Source organism: Phocoena phocoena, chromosome 1 (genome assembly GCF_963924675.1).
Source record: "Phocoena phocoena chromosome 1, mPhoPho1.1, whole genome shotgun sequence".
Taxonomy (NCBI): domain Eukaryota; kingdom Metazoa; phylum Chordata; class Mammalia; order Artiodactyla; family Phocoenidae; genus Phocoena; species Phocoena phocoena.
This window is the reverse complement of record NC_089219.1, coordinates 115250413-115273564: the sequence shown is the minus strand read 5'-3', so window position 1 is coordinate 115273564 and position 23152 is coordinate 115250413. Positions and strand designations below refer to the sequence as shown.

At 38.6% G+C, this 23152-nt stretch overlaps 1 protein-coding gene across 1 annotated transcript in view; it reads left to right on the top strand.

Moving 5' to 3' along the window:
* Positions 1–23152, top strand: part of SPTA1 (spectrin alpha, erythrocytic 1) — a 68018-nt gene that overhangs the window by 22035 nt on the left and 22831 nt on the right. The window contains exons 17-30 of the mRNA XM_065873884.1: positions 2691–2934; positions 4213–4335; positions 5916–6133; positions 6958–7050; positions 8763–8900; positions 10115–10266; positions 10904–11090; positions 12254–12355; positions 16731–16822; positions 17703–17847; positions 19353–19534; positions 21501–21600; positions 21715–21912; positions 22771–22914. Of these exons, the coding sequence (XP_065729956.1) occupies positions 2691–2934; positions 4213–4335; positions 5916–6133; positions 6958–7050; positions 8763–8900; positions 10115–10266; positions 10904–11090; positions 12254–12355; positions 16731–16822; positions 17703–17847; positions 19353–19534; positions 21501–21600; positions 21715–21912; positions 22771–22914 (2118 nt within the window). The remainder of the gene's footprint in view (positions 1–2690; positions 2935–4212; positions 4336–5915; positions 6134–6957; positions 7051–8762; positions 8901–10114; positions 10267–10903; positions 11091–12253; positions 12356–16730; positions 16823–17702; positions 17848–19352; positions 19535–21500; positions 21601–21714; positions 21913–22770; positions 22915–23152) is intronic.

Below are 23152 nucleotides of genomic sequence, written 5' to 3'. Positions count from 1 at the left end.
ATATCCTCAAGTCCATTCTCTAGTACATCTGTGTCTTTATTCCTGTCTTACCTCTAGGATTTTCATGACTTTTTTTTTCTTAGATTGCATATATATGTGTTAGCATACAGTATTTCTTTTTCTCTTTCTGACTTCACGCTGTATGACAGACTCTAGGTCCATCCACCTCACTACAAATATCTCAATTTCGTTTCTTTTTATGGCTAATATTCTGTTGTATATATGTGCCACATCTTCTTTATCCATTCATCTGTCAATGGACAGTTAGGTTGCTTCCATGTCCTGGCTATTGTAAATAGAGCTGCAATGAACATTTTGGTACATGACTCTTTTTGGATTATGGTTTTCTCAGGGTACATGCCCAGTAGTGGGATTGCTGGGTCATATGGTAGTATTATTTTTAGGTTTTTAAGGAACCTCCGTACTGTTCTCCATAGTGGCTGTATCAATTTACATTCCCACCAACGGTGCAAGAGTGTTCCCTTTTCTCCACACCCTCTCCAGCATTTACTGTTTCTAGATTTTTTGATGATGGCCATTCTGACCAGTGTGAAATGATATCTCATTGTAGTTTTGATTTGCATTTCTCTAATGATTAATGATGTTGAGCATTCTTTCATGTGTTTGTTGTCAATCTGTATATCTTCTTTGGAGAATGTCTATTTAGGTCTTCTGCCCATTTTTGGATTGTGTTGTTTGTTTTTTTCTTATTGAGCTGCTTGTAAATCTTGGAGATTAATCCTTTGTCAGTTGCTTCATTTGCAAATATTTTCTCCCATTCTGAGGGTTGTCTTTTGGTCTTGTTTATGGTTTCCTTTGCTTTGCAAAGGCTTTGAAGTTTCATTAGGTCCCATTTGTTTATTTTTGTTTTTATTTCCATTTCTCTAGGAGGTGGGTCAAAAAGGATGTTGCTGTGATTTATGTCATAGAGTGTTCTGCCTATGTTTTCCTCTAAGAGTTTGATAGTGTCTGGCCTTACATTTAGGTCTTTAATCCATTTTGAGTAGCAAAGCATTTTTAAAGGCCAGGAGAGGGAGGGGGCATCGTGGGGGTCTGTGATCAGCTCATGCACAATTCTCTGATTGGTTGATGCTGAGCTAACATGGCAGTTAACATTATTAATCCTTCAGTTCCAGAAGGTCTGGGGACTTTGTGCTCATGATCATCGAGTATTCTAGTTAATTTCTTCCATTTGGTGCTGGTATTAGCATCTGAAGCAGTCAGGAAATATGCATCAGATACTATTACCTGGCAACTTCAAAGAGGAGCTAAAACAGAGGGTATGGGAGGGATCTGTCCCGGGAAGGTCCCATAGAATTCCCCTTGGTTACACTCCTAGTTGGAGTAGCGGCTAAGATATCATGCTTGCAAAAAAAAATTTTAGCTATGGACTAGTAAAGCTGGAAAAGATCATGAATATTCTCTAGCCCAAAGTCCTTATTATATCGACGAGGAAACTATTATGAAAACAGGTGAAGAGCTGGATAAAATGTCAATTGAGGAGCAGTCAAGTCTGTCTCTTTAGTCTGAAGCCTCTTGCACTACATTAGCTTTCAACTAGTACAATGGAACCATAATCATGATAACAATTATGATGTTTGAAAATCACTCTATGACACAACGATGTTTTTCAAAGTTAAAATGTCCTAAGAGATGAGAACCGTTGGCTAGTAGGAGATTTTAATTTTAACTCTTTGTGGTGCCTTTATTTCTTTATGGAGAAGTGAGTATACATTTTAAGAAGCTATTGATGATCAATGGTTTGTTCCAAATTAAGAAGAGATAGATCAAACCCTGTGTAGGTTGAACACTGGATGGCAAAATAGAATAAGTAAAACCAATACCTGCTGCTCATCCATTTTTTGAAGAACTTCTCTTATCACCACCACCCCCATTCCAACAACAAAATGAAACAAGCAGACAAGCAAAAATCCTGTGTTCTGTGCTCTTGCTAGACCAGTTACAGTTGACCTCATTAATAAAGATGAGACGAATCTCTCGTATGTATTTTACCATATAGTAATACGATTAAAATTTTATTTCTAGGAAGATCCTTCAAACTTCTGTTTCTATTTTCCTCCTTTCTCAGATACGACCCAAATGGGGACCATTATTTACTTAAATTCATACTAGTTAGTGGCCAAAGAAAGGCCTTTTAATTTTTCTTTCTGAGGTTCGGACATTTGTTTCTGTAACGTCACATTTCATCTCATAGGCATGGTTCCTGTTACGCAACAAACTTAAGCCTCAGAAATTTCCTTGTTATTTACAGTTCCAGCTCATTTTAAAGGGTGAGAAAGAGGCTGGAAAGGGAACTGAGATAGAAGAAGCCTCCTGCTGTTTTCTTTGGGGCCTCAATTTATCACTACTCCCAAACAAGCAAGCCTTTGTAGTTCTGGTTTCCCTGATTTCTTCGGCACACTCTACACATATTTTGTCCTTTCTAACACGTGGTTTCAGAACTACTTTCTTATAAATAGCCTTTAGCTTGAAGAATTGGTTCTTAGTGTAGCAAACTTTCCCACTCTATTTCACTGATTTGATTAGAAGTTTAAACCTGAGTACATATAGAGCTGATTCTCCTCATCACCACCCACCCCCCCGTCCTGCCCTCCATGCCAGATACCAAACTCTCATCCTTTTCTACTGAATGATGGGATTTTCTGACACCGATTCTATTTCTTCCTCAGGATCAGGTGGACACCCTCACAGACCTGGCAGCATATATTGAAGAACTAGGCCATCCCAATGCTGGGGACGTACGGGCAAGGCAGGAGTCCCTGGTGTCTCGGTTTGAAGACCTGAAAAAGCAGCTGGCCAACCGGAAGAACAAGCTCATTGACCTTCTCCTCCTGCACCAGATCTGCAGAGACACAGAGGATGAGGAGGCCTGGATCCAAGAGACTGAACCTTCTGCAGCTTCCACCTACCTTGGTTAGTGCAGCCGTACAGCCCAAGCAGGCGGAGCCATAAGGAGAAGACCAAGGTCTGCAGATAGTTTGAGGGATCTGGGATACCGTAGCAAAGTTTGCCCTTAGGTCTTTCTCCTTAGACTCTTGAACATTTTTCCTGCTTTCCAAAAAAAAAGATTTTTTAATAATTCATACTGAGAAGTTTTCCTCCTAAAACAAGACATGAAGAATGCCATGAATTTAAGGCCTCTGGGAAGAGCTAAAGTAACCAGCTTTTTGCTACTTGCTCTAAGTTATTGCCAAGGTCCTTGGCTGAGTGGTCATGGTTAGCGTTTGAGGTCACAAGTGTTTTTGTTTATATTGTCAGTGGCTCCCTTTTATAAGGGGAGCTATCACAAGGATATGTATGAGCTATTACAAGGATAGAAGGGGTGAAGCAGCAGATAAAGTATATAATTTTCTTTCCTTTGGAATCAATCAGTCCACCATTGTTAGTGCCAGGACACTTGCATAGAAATACAGAAAAAAGTGCACATAAATATAATGCAAACTTAATATACATGTATTGGGTACATCTGTGAGAGGCTGGACCATATGACAACAGAGGGGCTAGTCTGGGAAAATATCCTAGAAGAGAAAATATCTCTTTGAGGGAGAGACGGGCATAGAGGGTTTCTGGAGACATTTAGTGTGAACTATATGGAAGAAAATTTTGGAGGAAAAAGAGTTGAAGTGTTGACGGGAGACAGGGAGGATGAAGTAGATAGCTGGAACTGGGGACTTTAGAAGCAGGAAATTAACGGCACATAGTATTTATTATGTGCTTGTTAGTGTTAACCAACGAGTGAGGCACTTTTTGTAAGTTATGTCTAATCTTTACAAAAAAAACTAAAAACCGGTTATTTTTAGTTTAGAGGACTTAATAACTTTCTGGCATCCATAGAAATAAGCAAATAGAAGATCCTGCTTTTTATACCACAATATGTTGAAAGAAAATTGGTTGCATGAAATTATTGGAAGTTTGAGCTGAAGAGTTACATGCCTTTCTACTTATCATCCAAAGAGAAGAGTGATTTATTCATTGTCCTTTGTAGAATAATGCATTTTCTTAGTACAAAGAGGCAAGGGGAAGAACAAAGCTGAGCAGAGTTAATTCAGACAAACAGCATAAATTTTAGGAAGCCCACTTAATGAACTTCAATGGGAAGAACTTGTAGGTCCAAGAGTTAAAAAGAAGTATAGTAGCTTCTTATTATTCTGTGCACTACAACAATGACCTTGAAATTATTTTTATCTCTAGGCAAGGACCTGATTTCCTCCAAGAATCTTCTGAACAGACACCAAGTCATCCAGGCTAATATTGCCAGCCATGAGCCACGCATCCAAGTGATAACAGAGAGGGGAAACAAAATGGTAGAGGAAGGTATGTTATGATTCAGATTGAATTGACCTGTCATCACTGTGCCAGATTTATGAGTTTTTTTCAATTTTAGGGCTTCATTCCTTTATCTACTTTGATACTTTTACCTGTATAATTTTCCTTCTACATGAAGTTCCTCTAACATTTCCTGTAGTGAAGCCCTGCTAATAATAAATTCTCTGGGCTTCTGTTTTGGTCTAAAAGACTTCCTTTTGCTTTCATTTTTGAAACACATTTTCACTGGATATAAAATTCTTGGCTGATATTGTCTTTCTCCGAGCATTTTAAAGATGCTGCTGCCCTGTCTTCTGACTTGCAGAGTTTCTGGTGAGAAGTCTCCTCTCATTACTATCTTTGCTCCTTTGTATGTAAGGTCTTTTTTTCCTCTGACTGTTTTATCACTGGTTTTCACCAATTTGCGCCAATTTGATTACAGTATAACTTGGTGTAGTGGTCTTTGTTTCTTTAGCTTTGCAATCATTGAGCTTCTTGGATCTGCTTTCTTATGATTCTTCCAGGGAAGTTTTTATTCTGGAACTAATTTAGCGACTAGTCCACTACTAAGGTATAACCCTTCTGAGGATACTACCTCATGTATTATAAAATCTTTCCACTTTGGTGGGAGCTAATTTTAATTATTCACAGCCCTATGTGACCTTAGGAGTGTTTTGGCCTACTGCTTTCCAGTCTTCTTTTCCTTACCCTTGAAGAGTTTCCTGACACATGTGTGCAAAGGAGTAATCAGTCACATACTTCACGGGACCTCTCTGTGTATCCCCAAAACTCCATCCCCAGTACAGCACCCTTCTCAGTACCCTGCTCCACGAGCTCTAGCTGTCTTGTCTTCCCCCAACTCTGATCTCTGTCTCCTCAGAATGGTGTGATTGCTAGTTCTATTTGGGCTAGTCCTCCCAGCACTGCAGTCTACAGACTGCCCCAGGCATAAACTGTGGCAGTCATAAGGCACAGCTCATTTCTTTCCCTTCTCTCGGGAGTCACACTCGTCTGCCTATCTTCTGAAAATCATTGTTTCTTACTCTGTGTCTGGTTTTCTAGTTGTTTAGGATGGGAGAACAATTCCTGCAGTAATCAATCTTTTATGGGTAAAAATGAAAATCTGCTTGTGGATTTTTGCTGACACTTCACTGTATCTTCTTGGTTTATCTGTAGAGGTGTTCACCAAATTCTAAAAAACATACTTAACACAATCCTAAGAATGAATTTTAATTCATTGATGTTAAAAAAGAATGAAAATCTGCTGAATTTTTTGCTTAAGCTAGAGAATACACGTTTTTGGAACTCTGAGCAGTACCCACACATAGGTCTTTTGTTTTCAGTCCGTATATCAGAGATTGTACCACCCAATTCACCACCACACATATACCCTATCCCCCATTAGCATCTATTGATGCTTAATCTCACTTATGACATCCCAGTTCCCAGGAACTCAGGTGAAATGTCACATTGGCTACATGCAGCGTCATTCTCATGGCTCCCTTTCTCTCTCCCAGCTCACCAAAAGGATTAAAGTATAGTGGATATTAATGAGGGTAAAATTCTCCTTTTCTATAACTACTCCATAGGACACTTTGCTGCAGAAGATGTGGCCTCTAGGGTCAAGAGTTTGAATGAGAATATGGAATCTCTCCAGGCTCGAGCTGCTAGACGGCAGAATGATCTTGAAGCCAATGTCCAGTTCCAGCAATACCTAGCTGACCTGCATGAAGCAGAAGCATGGATTAGAGAGAGGGAACCTATAGTAGACAACACTAACTATGGGGCTGATGAAGAAGCAGCTGGGGTAAGGTGGGCACAGGGAAGGATATTGTCTAGTACTCACCAAATTAGTACCAAATTAGTACCTGATTAGATTGTGTGACAACTACAGGTTTTCTCAGATTTTTCAGAGTTTACAGAGTGATAACCTTTGGCCTTCATCTGCTGGGATAACCTGAGTTAACAGAAATCCCAAAAGATACACCACATTTTCCTAACCCCACAGAGAGCCATATTTCTTAGAGATTATCTAAGCCCAAAAAGGCATGACCAGACATCTATGCCTGTCTTGGTCCCATCCTAAATTTCCCAGTCTGAGCTTGGGATTTCACAAACCAACCATAGTTTTAACATATACTTAATTACTTTATTGTAATAAAGCCAGGCAGACACAGACATGTTGGGGCAAGAAGAACTTCTAAGGTTATAATTACCCTTTATATCCATTTCTTTGTTTTGCTCATTGTCCTATGATCTGCCAGTATAGTATTTCACAAACCCTATGCACTAGAAATACTTGACATGGGCATCTAAAGTTATGCCAATATTTAATCCTACAAAGCAATGTTTTCAGCAGTGTCCTCTTTCAGCTATGATGTGCATTGAGAAGACACTTGTGCAATTTGACTTTATTTTGATTAAAGCAAATATATTGATATTGTTCATTTAACTCTTATTTTCTTGATACTTGCAAATTTAGAGTTAAAAAATTTATTATATGTGGAGAGTGTCTCTTACCAGGAATTAGGACAATAAGTATAACACAAAACAATAGTTGAAACACTCCCCAGGGATGCTTAGTGTTCTTCCTGTATTTGCTTCTGATGATCTTCCCATCAACAAATTCAGGCTCTTCTAAAGAAGCATGAGGCCTTTCTAGTGGATCTGAAGGCTTTTGGAAACAGTATGCAAGCTCTTCGGGATCAGGCAGAAGCCTGCCAGGTAAGAAGGACTTAGGTATGACAAGAATCACATTCTCCACCACAGAGGAAAAGGAATTAGGAGATTCTCTTTGTTACCAGTTTTTACTTTACATGGTCGAAGCAACTGCAATAGAAAATAATAAGTCCTGCGATCTTTAGGCAGGCACTGTGGCATCTTTGTAGCACCTACAGAGATTTAGTTTATAAGAATTTCTCAGTAAGTATTATCATTTATTCACTGGTATATTATTTTTTTACTTTCCTTTTTCATTTTATACTTTCATTCTCTGTCTTTTCCTATTTCTTTTATTTGCATCTCTCCTCTTATATTCCCTCTTGATTTATTTCCTCCCTTTCTTAGTTTTTTTTTATACTGACACTTATTAAATGTCTACCATGTGCAGGCATGAATAAAAAATAATCCTGACTTGAAGGAAAATTACAGTCTATTAGGTCATAAATTTTAACAAATAATTGCATATAATAGATATATGAACAGGAAAAAGAATCTCAAAGAAAGGAGTGTTTCATTCTCTTGAAATAAGAGTGCTGGAGGATAGGAAAATCTTCATAGCTGAGGCAAACCAGTTTATTTTTTTAAGGGTAGTTTACTATGCAGATAATGAGAAGAAGGGCTCTTCTAGTGAATAAGCTATGAGAGCAAATGCACTGAAGCACAAAATAATCAAGTGTATTTGGGAAATGGGAAATGCAAAGGATTGAGAATGTGAGAATGGCTAGACTGCAAGGTGAAAATAAGTGTCCTGAAGAGTGATGGGAGCTGCAATCAACTAAATGATATGGGTATCTCCTAGTATAGTGGAAGCAACAGAGACACACTTCTCACATTCAAGGAATTCTGTCTTATGAGGGGCTCTGAATCCATACACTGGGAGTAGAAAAGACATAGACTCACTCTGTCAAGTCAATATATATTTACAGAGCTTCGGTGCTGTGCCTTCCTCAAGCTCTGCACAGTGAGTGCCTACACAAAAACAGGTGGATTTATGAATTGTAAGTTATGAGGAAGCAGTATTTGAAGGATACAAAATCAGAGGGATATGTAAGGGGAAGTACATCTTCAGCTCCAATCTGAAGAAGATGTGGGCCATTGCTTATGAAGAGGGATTATATTTTGTTCATTCTCTGAGAGATATGATATTTGGAAAAAATGAAAATCAGAGAAGACTATACCTTAGAGGACAGGTTAAAAAGGAGAGAGAGACAAGATATTTGATCTCAGTTTATGTTCTCAACTTTTAAAATTCTGTGGCCTTTCCTGTGCTGTAGATCACTCATCTCTAAAAAAGAAAGTCCACGGTTGCTTGACAAAATGCTTTAAAGACCCAGGGAATGGAGAAGGTGATGAGAGATAGTGGGTCTCTCACTTTCTCAAACAATTTTCTGAAACATGGATACACACAATCCTTTATTGCCTGCTTAAGAACTGGTAGTTTAGAGCATGTAATATGTTTTTGAAAACTTACATTCTTACTTGCTCGCTCTGTGTTCGTATTTCCCAGCCCACCTGTCCCCTGAGAAGTGTTAGGATGGAATGATATCTCTGAAGATGGCATATTGCAATAGCTCTGTTACTGGCAGCCATGTAAGAGATTTCAGCCAGGGGCTCCTCTCTCCTGCAAGGTGCAGGGACGGCCCACCATGGCTAGGCTGTACAGAGAAATCTTTCCTACGGGTGACTGGCTTGTTCTGCTTACTGTTTTTGTTCAGCAACAACAGGCTGCACCTGTGGAGGAAGCTGCTCGAGAAGAGAGGGTTGTGGCCTTATATGACTTCCAGGCCCGCAGCCCCCGAGAAGTCACCATGAAGAAAGATGATATCTTAACACTGCTCAGTTCCATCAACAAGGTGACTTTCCCTTCGACCTTTCTTCCCATCAACAGGGTGGCTCTTGCAGTCGACTCTCCCAACCCTGCCAGATACCCATATTTTAACCAGCCAATATTTTTCTATTTCCCTCTCTCTTAAATAACCATAATTTATTGAGCAGTATCTTTCCTTCAGATGCTGTGTAGGATCCTGTACATATCTTTTGAGATTATAATACCAATTTTACAGTTAACAAAGTGAGGACTCAAAGATCTTAAGTAACTAGCCCAAAGACATGTAAGCCATGAGTGACAATTCTGTAATATGTTTACAGGATTAAACTGCCTCTTTCTTCTCATCTTTCCTTGCTCTTCTGACCCAGTGTTCCTAGTAATGGAACAAAAATGGCTGGTGTTAAGAGGAGCCTGTTCAAGGATAAGTCTTTTGCCAACTTAGATTTTCTTTAGCCCTTATGACTGTGAGCATACTGACAAAGTATTGTCTAGGATTTTAAATATATTTCTCATAAGAGCATGAGAAATATTTTTATATTCTAATGCTTCATTAATCTCCAAAAACGATTGAGAAGAAAAGAAGAGAGCTTGGGATTTGTTACTCTGAGGCCAAGTAATTTTTTTAGAGAAGCAAGAATTTTATTATTAAATAAGCTGTGTTCCAGTCCTCTTTTCTCTTTGCCCAGTCTTCTTCATTTCACCACATTATTCTCTGAGGATGTTAACTCCAGAGCAGTTAGTATAGCAACCCTCCTGTGGAGATAAAGGTCATACTTAAGCATAAAGCATTTGCATAGGTGAATTTCAGGGCAACACACAATTTTTAGGGGCTCTGGGAGAGGGATGGTGAGAAGTTATTATACAATATTGTCATATACAGGTGCTTCACCCACGAAAAGCCCAGTTCAGTCCTGGCCCTATGGGTTTTTTGTGAATTCCTAGTGGACAAAATGCCCCATCATGAAGAGAATGGCTGTCAGTTTTTGAAAACCTCATCAAAGTTAAGGATCTAACATCAAATTCCTTGACTTAAGAGGCTTATCTCTGCACTTCCTGCAACTTCTGATGTATGTTCTTTGTAATATATAAACATTATATGCTACCCATAAGCAATGGTTTGCTTCTTCTGGCCATCAGCCTGTCCCTTTTCCTAGAGACTTAGTTATGAGGGTTAAAACTTCTCCTATATGTGGCTTTTCCAAGAACTAAGGAAGAAGTGGGCATTTTCTCTCCCTTTAGGACTGGTGGAAAGTGGAAGCTGATGATCACCAGGGCTTTGTGCCAGCTGTCTACGTCAGGAAACTTGCCCGTGATGAGTTTCCTATGCTCCCGCAATGGAGGCGAGAAGAACCAGGCAACATCACCCAGCGTCAGGAACAGATTGAAAACCAGTAAGTTCTGAAGGCTGGAGAACAGAACAGTGTTTGGCCAAACATTCCAGATTGGTCAAAAACACGTCTTACGAGTCTATATCTGTTAGATTAAGAATGCTTTGCAAATTCACAGATTTTAAGAGCTGAAAGTTAACTTAGGGTAATTCAAACCCTTTACTTTTTAAATGAGGAAAGGGAACCCCAGAACCATTAAGTCAAGTGCCAGAGGTCAGACACATATTAGGGTCACGTATTCTGACTCCCTGCCTGGCAGTCTTTCACTCTTTCAAGGTTATCAAAAGGTCTTCTGACTTCCATATGAACTTTGTTTACTATGCCAAGCTACTTCATATCCAGTTGTCAATAGGAATGTGAGATTTTCACTTCTATAGAATGAGGAAGGTGTATTGACAGTCATACTGTTGGAACATTGACATTTTTGTTGTTTTTAAATGGAACACTTTTTTCTCTCTGTTCTCAATGCTGTTTTCCTTCCATCTTTATTTCCTCTTCTCTTTACTGTTTTCTTTTTCTTTTTTTCCTCCCTCTCATTTTTCTCCCTTTCATTCTCTCCCTTTCTCACCCTGCTTCTACTCTTTTGTGTTTTCTCCATCTCTTATTCCACATTTCCCATTCTCTTTGTTTCTCCACCCAGGTACCTTTCTCTCCTGGATCGGGCAGAAGAACGCAGACGTCATCTATTGCAACGTTACAATGAGTTTTTGCTGGCCTATGAGGCAGGAGACATGCTGGACTGGATCCGAGAGAAAAAGGCAGAAAACAGCGGGGTGGAATTAGATGATGTTTGGGAGCTGCAGAAAAAGTTTGATGAGTTCCAAATGGTGAGAAAGAAGAACCACCTCCTCTAGACAGCTTTACAAGGGTTATCATCATTTCCTTTTACCTCATATCTCCTCCTTAGTAACTCCTTAATTTCATATTTGCTAAATATCCTCCCCAAAACTACTGAGACTTCCACATTTCAAATATTTCTCTGGGTATTACAAGTGGAAGGAAAATGCAGAGGAAACTAGTCACCCTGACTTTGCAGCCTGCATTTCCTGCCACTCCCACATCCTACTGGAAATGCTGGTCTCCCAGAATCTTCACAACTTGTCCTATACTGTCTTGTGTTCCTGCTTCCCAGGTTGAGATGGGGTGTTGTGAGACTCTTGCAAGGTCTAATTATGGGGCAGAAGTTTGGATGGAAAGGTGGGAAGAACAACCTGACTTTACAACCAGACAATTTCTAATTTTCTGCCTACCTAAAACCTTTCCATTCTCCTTTATTCTCTCAGATCCATTCTATTATTTTAACTAGCAATTAGTATAAACTACTTCCTTCTTTCTTTTCCATATGGTACTTTCCTTACACATGGAATACAAAGCTATACAAAGCTATCGATCGATCAATAGATAAAGATAAAGTACATATATATACATATGGAGACAGAGAGAAGTGAAAGAAAGGGAAGGGAGAAAAAAGGGTACAATTTATAACAGAATACCAAGAATGAGACTTCCATGAGAAAACTCATTAAAAGGCCATTGTATAGTGGAATAAACAATGTCATCACCATAGACGTGGTGATGAGTTCCCTAGAGCTGTTACAACATCTTAATATAAGCAAATTGCAACTCAGACAATGAAATCCTACAAAGGATGGAGGAATTTGTATTGGTAGCAAAGAACATTACATGGCTCAGGTATAGACCCCTTTGATGTTATAATTTAATCCAGGGAGAAATCTAGGAAAATTAATGTGCTCCATAATCCATATAAATAACAGCTGTCTTGCCACGTTTTTGAAAGCCACTGGGTATCAGGGAGTTTAAAGGTTCTCTTCTTTGTGGCAGACTGGAGGAAGGCAATTTGCTGTGTACTGCAAATGTGGTTAGCAATACGTTTTAACCTGTAGCCAAGTCGGGGCAAAGATGAGCAGGTAAGTATGAAAGATTCTTGAGAAGGGGTTTTATACTGCTCTGGATACATTTTCCCACCTAGGATTTGAAGACCAATGAGCCTCGGCTGAGGGATATCAACAAGGTGGCTGATGATCTTCAATTTGAAGAGCTTCTGACACCAGAAGGAGCTCAAATACAGCAGGTAACTATGGCTCCTTCTTTCTTCTCACTACCAGGTTTGGGAAATATTCATTTCATTTAAAAATGCTTAATTGCATATCCTGAAGATCAACTAGAACATGCAGAAGGTAATGGCAGTATGGAGCTAACTACAGGAAAGGTCAAAGGAAATAGTTCAGATAGTCCAGCCATGTATCCATTTTAACTGATCTGAAATCTATAAATTGCCACACACACACCCCATCACCACAAGAAATTCAGTGATTAAATGCATGAATACAAAGAAAAGGCAGACAGTGGGAAGTGGTTAATCAAGAAAGTTTACTGGAGGTGATACTCTGGTAAAATCTGATGAAAGAAGAATATAGGTAGTAGAGATGGGGGAGAAGGCACTCTAGACCTGACTCAGATTTGGACTTGTGGTTCCATAAGAGATGTAACGAATTAATAGAATGTCTAGTCCAGTTCTCTGAGTCGTCATAAACAAGTGAGGATGAATTCTCTGCCTCCTTTTGTGGTGATTGACCTGGGGTAAGAGTGAGAAGGAAAGTGCATAGGAACAATTTGCTTACTCTCTACAGTAAAATAGGGCTCTAAGAAGCTACCTGGTTTAGTCCTTTCACGATGCAGAATGGCATTATATTTCTCATAGAGAAAGGTAATACCTTCTACCTACCAAGGCAACACTTTCCACTCACTTTTCAGAGGTTGTAATGTATCTCTGTGGCAGCCAATAGCAATTGCTGCTCTAAGGTTGATTGTTCCATCCTAGACCATCAGTTTCGGAGGAAAACTAATTCCTTTCTTAGCTACATTGGCATAGATGAGACCCAAGTTCAAGCTATCCAAGAAAGAAAGAAACCTGTGCATTTTCTAAAGGAGATAAGATGAAAACAACCAGGGTTTAAGCCCCATCTAGTCTTTTTTTAAACGTCTTTACTGGGGTATAATTCCTTTACAATGGTGTGTTAGTTTCTGCTTTATAACAAAGCAAATCAGTTATACATATACATATGTCCCTATATCTCTTCCTTCTTGCCTCTGCCTCCCTCCCACCCTCCGTATCCCACACCCTAGGTGGTCACAAAGCACCAAGCTGATCTCCCTGTGCTGTGCGGCTGCTTCCCACTAGCTATCTATTTTACATTTGGTAGTGTATATATGTCCATGCCACTCTCTCACTTTGTCCCAGCTTACCCTTCCCCCTCCCCTTATCCTCGGGTCCATTCTCTATTAGGTCTGCATCTTTATTCCCATCTTGCCCCTGGCTCTTCATGACCATTTTTTTTTTTAGATTCCATATATATGTGCTAGAATACAGTATTTGTTTTTCTCTTTCTGACTTACTTCACTCTGTATGATAGTCTCTAGGTCCATCCAACTCACTACAAATAACTCAGTTTCATTCCTCTTTATGGCTGAGTAATATTCCATTGTATATATGTACCACATCTTCTTTATCCATTCACCTGTCAATGAGCATTTAGATTGCTTCCATGTCCTGGCTATTGTAAATATAGAGCTGCAATGAACATTTTGGTACATGACTCTTTTTGAATTATGGTTTTCTCAGGGTACATGCCCAGTAGTGGGATTGCTAGAACGTATGGTAGTTCTGTTTTTAGTTTTTTAAGGAACCTCCATACTGTTCTCCATAGTGTCTGTATCAATTTACATTCCCACCAACAGTGCAAGAGGGTTCCCTTTTCTCCACACCCTCTCCAGCATTTCTTCTTTGTAAATATTTTAATGATGACCATTCTGACTGGTGTGAGATATCTCATTGTAGCTTTCATTTGCATTTATTTAATGATTAATGATGTTGAGCATTCTTTCATGTGTCTGTAGGCAATCTGTATATTTTCTTTGGAGAAATGTCTATTTAGGTCTTCTGCCCATTTTTGGATTGGGTTGTTTGTTTTTTTGATATTGAGCTGCATGAGCTACTTGTAAATTTTGGAGATTAATCCTTTGTCAGTTCCTTCATTTGCAAATATTTTCTCCCATTCTGAGGGTTGTCTTTTTGTCTTGTTTATGATTTCCTTTGCTGTGCAAAAGTTTTTAAGTTTCATTAGGTCCCATTTGTTTACTTTTGCTTTATATCCATTTCTCTAGGAGATGGGTCTAAAAGGATGTAGCTGTGATTTATGTCATAGAGTGTTCTGCCTATGTTTTCCTCTAAGAGTTTGATAGTGTATGGCCTTACATTTAGGTCTTTAATCCATTTTGAGTTTATTTTTATGTATGGTGTTAGGGAGTGTTCCAATTTCATACTTTTACATGTACCTGTCCTGTTCTCCCAGCACCACTTATTGAAGAGGCTGTATTCTCTCCACTGTATATTTTTGCCCCCTTTATCAAAGATAAGGTGACCTTATGTGCATGGGTTTTTCTCTGGACTTTCTATCTTGTTCCATTGATCTCTATTTCTGCTTTTGTGCCAGTACCATACTGTCTTGATTACTGTAGCTTTGTAGTATAGTCTGAAGTCAGGGAGCCTGATTCCTCTATCTTCATTTTTTTTTTTCAAGATTACTTCGGCTATTCGGGGTCTGTTGTGTTTCCATACAAATTGTGAAATTTTTTGTTCTAGTTCTGTGAAAAATACCAATGGTAGTTTGATAGGAATTGCATTGAATCTATAGATTGCTCTGGGTAGTAGAGTCATTTTCACAATGTTGATTCTTCCAATCCAAGAACATGGTATATCTCTCCATCTGTTTATATCATCTTTAATTTCTTTTATCAGTGTCTTATAATTTTCTGCATACAGGTTTTTTGTCTCCTTAGGTAGGTTTATTCCTAGATATTTTATTCTTTTTGTTGCAATGGTAAATGGGAGTGCTTTCTGAATTTCACTTTCAGATTTTTCATCATTAGTGTATAGGAATGCAAGAGATTTCTGTGCATTAATTTTGTATCCTGATATATTGCCAAATTCATTGATTAGCTCTAGCAGTTTTCTCGTAGCATCTTTAGGATTCTCTATGTATAGTATCATGTCATCTTCAAACAGTGACAGCTTTACTTCTTCTTTTCCAATTTTTATTCCTTTTATTTCTTTTTCTTCTCTGATTGCTGTGGCTAAAGAGGATATCAGAAAATACCTAGAAACAAATGACAATGAAAACACAATGACCAAAAACCTATGGGATGCCGCAAAAGCAGTTCTAAGAGGGAAGTTTATAGCAATACAATCCTACCTTAAGAAACAAGAAACATCTCAAATAAACAATGTAACCTTACACCTAAAGCAATTAGGGAAAGAAAAACAAAACAACAAAAAAAAACCCCAAAGTTAGCAGAAGGAAAGAAATCATAAAGATCAAATGAGAAATAAATGAAAAAGAAATGAAAGAAATGCTAGCAAAGATCAATAAAACTAAAAGCTGGTTCTTTGAGAAGATAAACAAAATTGATAAACCATTAGCCAGACTTATCAAGAAAAAAAAGAAGACTCAAATCAATAGAATTAGAAATGAAAAAGAAGTCACAGCTGACACTGCAGAAATACAAAGGATCATGAGAGATTACTACAAGCAACTGTATGCCAATAAAATGGGCAACCTGGAACAAATGGACAAATTCTTAGAAATGCACAACCTTCGGAGATTGAACCAGGAAGAAGCAGAAAATATGAACAGACCAGTCACAAGCACTGACATTGAAACTGTGGTTAAAAATCTTCCAACAAACAAAAGCCCAGGACCAGAAGGTTTCACAGGTGAATTCTAGCAAACATTTAGAGAAGAGCTAACACCTATCCTTCTGAAACTCTTCCAAAATATACCAGAGGGAGGAACACTCCCAAACTCATTCTACGAAGCCACCATCACTCTGATACCAAAACCAGACAAAGATGTCACAAAGAAAGAAAACTACAGGCCAATATCACTAATGAACATAGATGCAAAAATCCTCAACAAAATACTAGCAAACAGAATCCAACAGCACATTAAAAGGATCATACACTATGATCAAGTGGAATTTATCCCAGGAATGCAAGGATTCTTTAATATATGCAATTCAATCAACATGATACATCATATTAACAAACTGAAGGAGAAAAACCATATGATCATCTCAATAGATGCAGAGAAAGCTTTCGATAAAATTCAACACCCATTTATGGTAAAAGCCCTGCAGAAAGTAGGCTTAGAGGTAACTTTCCTCAACATAATAAAGGCTATATATGACAAACCCACAGCCAACATCATCCTCAATGGTGAAAAAGTGAAACCATTTCCACTAAGATCAGGAATAAGACAAAGTTACCCACTCTCACCACTCTTATTCAACATACTTTTGGAAGTTTTAGCCACAATCATCTAGTCTTTAGACACCACTGAGCTGTCTGAGTTAGCTCCCTAGCTAAAGTCTGTGTTTGCCTCTTTCAGGAGTTGAATGCCCGCTGGGGGTCCTTGCAGAGGCTGGCAGAGGAACAGCGCCAGCTCTTGGGCAGTGCCCATGCTGTCCAAATGTTTCACAGGTAAGAATTTTACCTGAAAAACAATGCTACTCTAGAACCCACTCAAGAACTGCCAATTCTATTTAGTATAGTAGATCCATAGCTGTAAATTTAACCCTTCTTCCTGGAGAAAATTGGAAATTAGTTGCTTCAGTAGTAGATTCCTCACTTGGCACATAGGCTACTCCCAGACAACCAACTTCAATTTTCTAGTACCTAGGCTTGGGCCCTGGTACATACATAATTAGCAGTCTTTATATGTTTTCATGATAGTGAATGAAAATTGAAGTTGAAACAAGAGGTTTAAGTAATTATATTTCTGAACTAGAAGTAGACAGTAGAGGGCAAGAAACATCACATTGACTCTAACTGTTGATTCAACAATTTTTTATGTTTGATTTCCAAATCTGTGTCTACACTAAGAAACACACACAACTAATTAAGCAAACAAATGAATGAACAAGCCTAATGAAAATCAAACACCTTTACTGTGTATAAATGTATTTTTGAATAGTCAGAGAAGGGAAAACTGAAATTCAGACAGATCTTGTTTAGAATGGTTTAAGATGGAAAATCATGAAACATAACAGTTAAGCATGGAGCTTTGCCATCAGGCTACCTGGTTGAAAGTTAGGCTCCACCATTTGGCAATGGTATAACCTTGAAAAAATAGTTAACTTTTTTTCTTTCTGCTTAGCCTCTTAAGCTTTAGTTTTCTCATATGTGAATGGGACTGGTAATAGTAACTAGGCCTCAAGTAGTTGTTGTAAAGATTAAATACACCTAAGTTCTAACACATTAAAAAGGATGATGATGATGGTAGTGATGACTTCTTTGTGAACTCAGCTAGTCTGCCTCTAGTATGCCTATTATTCTTAAACTCTTCACTGTCGTGTACCAGAGAAGCAGATGACACCAAGGAACAGATTGAGAAGAAGTGCCAGGCCCTCAGTGCTGCTGACCCTGGCTCAGACTTGTTCAGTGTTCAGGCCCTTCAGCGACAGCACGAGGGCTTTGAGAGAGACCTCATACCCCTGGAGGAAAAGGTGAGACGTGCTTTTAAGCTTTTCCAACGCGTTCATCTTCATATTTATACCTATTAATGTCCTTTTCTTTGGTTTTATTGTTGAGTCTCTTATTCTTATAGTTTTATCCTACTCCATACTTGTACTTTTATCCTATTCCATACTCATACTTTTACCTTGTCCCTAAGGCAAGTCCACTAAGAGGGCATGCCCCAGAACCATTCACATGGAGGGAAAACATTTTAAATTATTAAAAATTATAGTTGATTTACAATGTTGTGTTAATTACTGCTGTGCAGTAAAGTAATTCAGTTATACATATATATATATACATTCTTTTATTATATTCTTTTCTATTATGGTTTATCATAGGATATTGAATATAGTTCTCTGTGCTATACAGTAGGACTTTATTGTTTATCCTTTCTATATAGAAAAGCTTGCATCTGCTAACCCCAACCTCCCATTCCATTCCTCCCCCAACCCCCTCCCCCTTGGCAACCACCAGTCTGTTCTCTACGTCCATAATTCTGTTTCTGTTTCATAGATAGGTTCATTTGTGTCATATTTTAGATTCCACATATAAATGATATCGTATGGTATTTGTCTTTCTCTTTCTGACTTACTTCACTTAGTATGATAATCTCTAGCTGCATTCATGTTGCTGCAAAGGGCATTATTTCATTCCTTTTTATGGCTGAGTAATATTCCTTTATATACATACCACATCTCCTTTATCCATTCATCTGTCAATGGACATTTAGTTTGTTTCCATGCCTTGGCTATTGTAAATGGTGCTGCTGTGAACATAGGGGTGCAAGTATCTTTTGAATTATAGATTTGTCTGGATATATGCCCAGGGGTGGGATTGCTGGATCATAGGGTAATTCTATTTTTAGTTTTCTGAGGAACCTCCATACTGTTTTCCACAGTGGTTGCACCAAATTTCATTGAGGGAAAATATATTGTAAATTAACTTCCTACTATCTAAGTACCTCTTTAGTGAGTTCCAATAGGCCAGAACTTACCAAAGTTAGTTGGAGGTCAGCAGCCTCAGATAAATAGGAAATGGCCAGGTCTATGCCTGAGTATGGTACAGAGTTTCCTTAGCAAGGGACTGAAGGAGATTAATCTTACTCTGACCAAAAAATGAACTCTAGAGCTTGCCAGATACACTCTGGAAAAATCAGAGACATCATAGAACTTGCATTATTATGTAAAGAAAAAAGAAGCACAGAAAATGTCTACATTGAAAAGATTTTCACATTAAGAATTAGACACTTGCCACCAGCCAAGTCAATCACCCTGCCTGATAGCCTTCTTATATATTTATTTGTTTGTTTGTTTGTTTATTTATTTTTACAAAGGCTTATTCTTAAATGTACAATATTTTATAAAGTAGCAAGGTGTTCTTGTACCTCATTGAAGTCTATTTGAGGAAGGAGCACCGCCAGGGCTTGGAACTCTTCCTTTGTTAGGATTCAGGTGCGGCTCCAGGCTGATTGTCAGAGCTCTTGACTTCCTAGGTGGCTGTACTGGGGGAGACAGCAGATCGGCTCAGTGAGTCCCACCCAGATGCCACCGATGACCTGCAAAGGCAGCGACTGGAGCTGAATCAGGCCTGGGATGACCTGCTGGGGCTTACGGAGGAACGTAAGGAGACCCTACAGGAGGACCTAAAATTCTTCCTGTTCCTCAGCCAGGCCAGGTAAAGCTCCAGAGGCAGACTTCCACCTGGTGGGGTGGGCAATTTCCAAGTCTGGCCCATGAGTGGAGCATCTAGGAGCAGTCTATGTACAGGTGCTCTTCACTGCTGGGTTTGGAGTGTACCTCTAGGTCCAGATTGTACCTCTGGTAAGGCACAAAATTCTCATTTTCAATATTTCAAGCCAATTCCTTCAAACTGAAATATTTCAGTTTGAAGGAATGTGAGATTATCTATGCCAATTAAGTAAGTTTCTATAGCGTGTATACTATATATAGGGTGCTATAGCAGGAATTACAGGATATGGGGGGGGGGAGTAGTCTACTGGAGAAGCAAAGAAGAATACAGATAACCATGGTAGAACATAATACAGCCCAAAACACACATCCTAACAAATAGATGGAACTATGCAAACAAAAGTGTGAGAATAAGAAAGGTACAGAATATCCATGATGTGGGGACAGCTAGAGCCTGGGTTTTGTATGTCACAGGGGTAAGGAGAACTAGCAAGAGATAAACTCAGAAATGTTAAAATTAAGTCCTGGAGAAGTTTCACTGCCTTGCTAAAGACTTTAGACATTATCACGTTTTAGCAAATATGCACTTTATCTGTGGAAGAGTTCTCACATTCTGCCCCATCATATCAGTCTGCTGAGAGGATCATTTAGAATTGAGTGTTCAGGAAGTAGTAGTTTGCAATGCAACACTTTTGAAGAAAAAAGGGGGCAACTTTGGCAAATGATTGTAGTTGCCCTTGGCAAACCCTTCCCCAATTCAGGGTCTCTGGAAAGCTATAGTTTTTCATACAGTATAAATAAATAGCATCCATACTCATTCCCCCAAATCATATATATGCTCATCTATCTCTGTATATATAGGTTCTACCTGTAATTAAGATTCCAAGTTAAATGCTGCCTCTTTCTCTTTATGAAGTCTTACTCTTCAATATTTCAAAAGTAATATCCCCACCCTCAGAGCAACTCTAACACCTTATTTTCTCTTTAGGACAGTCTTGCTTTTTAGTACTTTTTAAAAACATGTATTAGTGTCTATGTTTTGTTTGCTTTTCCTTTCTTCTTTCAATATAAAGTGTGAGCTCCTGGAAGGCACAAATATATCTCTTTCACAATGTCTGGTGCATAGTAAACACCCAATAAAACTTAATTGTTTAAATAAGTGAATAAATAAGTTTACAAAAGAAGAGACCATTCTGCCCTAAAGCTACTGATTCCTAATTAGCAAACAAGAGCAAGGGCATTCTTCATGAGATGCTTAATCTGACCATCATATATAATTTTTTAAGTCAGTGCATTATTATTTGACATTCACCATCTGGAGCAGATGGACTTGAGCTCTCCTTGCCTAATTTCTTGACTGCTAAAAGAGTGGGAAATGGCCCTGATTTAGTCAATAGCACAGGAGTAGGGGTTGGGGGTGCTATGTGTGTGTATGTGTTGGACAGAATCATGTACTGGATTCTATTGGGAATAAAAGTAAGAAGAAAGACATGCCTTCCCTGAGATTCTATACTAAAATAGATCTTTAAACCCAAGATCTATGTACTTTAAAGGAACAGGACTTGTTAGGAGTAATGGAATGTATACCAGTCCAGGATTCCAGTGTCTGGGTTCTACTCCAGATGTCTGCTTTTAGTTTTAGCACATGGGCAAATTGCTTACATTCTCTAGGCCAACTTCTGCATCTCCAAAATGGAAAGAAAAGAATTCCCAGAATTCTACACAAAATGATTGCAAGAATCAAAAGAGATAATAAGTGAAGAAAATTTCAAAGGCAAGGGAATGCTATTATTAAGTTATAAAGTGAAAACAACAAGTCTAAAATTTGTGAAGTATATAAACGTGATAGAAAATACTGATATGGAAATGTTTTCTAGAGGAGAAAAAGCCCAAGGACAGACAGTTCTATAGCAAGTTACAAGGTTCTCTTGTCAATATTTCTCTTTCTCTAGGGACCAACAGAATTGGCTCAGTGGCATTGGTGGTATGGTATCATCCCAGGAGCTAGCTGAGGACTTAACTGGCACAGAGATCATGATAGAGCGACACCAGGTATGGTTACAAAAGCTGTAGTCCCTGATCACATGACCTCACGACCTTCCCTCATTTTACAACTTTGGTGAGATGTCACTGGCCTCACCAATCTCTGCCCCCTTTTCGCCACAGGAGCATCTTGCTGAAATGGAGGCCGAGGCTCCCACCTTCCAAGCCTTAGAAGACTTCGGTACAGATCTTATAAGCAGTGGGCACCGTGCCAGCCCTAAAATTGAAGAAGAACTTCAAGCTGTCAAACTAGAGAGAGATGAGTTGGAGAAAGCTTGGAAACAACGGAAGAAGATGCTAGATCAGTGTCTTGAATTGCAGGTACTGCAAATTCCCAATCATTAGGCAGGATTAGCTGCACTCTGTTTCATCTATGCAATTTTATGTGGTTAATACAGGTGTTTATTTCACTGGACTTCCATGGTGAAAGCATAAGGGCATCTCTTGATTATTTGACATTGTATTTCCTGCTCTGTAGACTGTTCATTGTGGTGTTCTTTACTCCTTATTCCTGTTAAAAAAGGCAAACAAAATAGGGGTCAGTCCCAGGGCATGGGGGCATAAAATTGGGTGATTATACTTTATTGATTGATTGAGGGTTTGATTGATTTTGTTTTATTGAGAACCTACTGTGTGCAGGGCCCTGGGAACACAAAGATTAGTAAGATAGTGTCCCTTTCCTAAAAGTAATGAAATTAGACATGTAGGCAGATCATTCTCATACAGTAAGATAATTACTGATAAAATGTATGAGTGTTTTGAGATTATGGCAGATGGAGTGATTAACACTTTTAAGGGAAGGGAGTGAGAGTGTCACAGCTTACCCTGAAAAATAGTGTTTACCAGAGTCTTAAAGAAATAACCAGCCAGTATTCATGTATAGGATATGGGAAATAGTGAGAGTATTTCCTATACTCCAAGGATGGAGTATAGCTTATATGAGATATATAGAGATATATACTTATATGAGAGTATAGCTTATATGAGAACATAAAACATGTTTTCAAGGAAGAGGAAAAGATCCAGTATATCTAAGATTTATGGTATAAATGTTTCTTGGAAGAATATTGGCCCACCTTACAGGGTCCCTTATATCAATATCACAGGAGATTGGGGAGATAATTTCCTCTGTCCACCTGGAATGAATATATCATATACATTCAACTTTATTCCCCATAGTTTTTCCGAGGGAACTGTGATCAGGCTGAGAGCTGGATGGTGGTACGTGAGAATTACCTAAGGTCAGATGATAAGGGTTCCTTAGACAGTCTGGAGGCCTTGATGAAGAAACGTGACGATTTGGACAAAGCAATCACTGCCCAGGTAATAACAACTCACATAAGAACTCCAATAATAGCTATTAGTAATAATAACAGAAATTCTACACATGTTTGTGGTTTATACTTATTTTAATTCCCATTTGATTCTTAGAGAAAACTCTGAAGTAGGCAGGGCACATGGTGGCTTAGTCTTAGCCAAGTAGCATGGGACACTGGACTTTTTACTTTAAATCCAGCTTTTTAAAACTTGACTTTTAAAATTGGAAGCTATTTTATATACT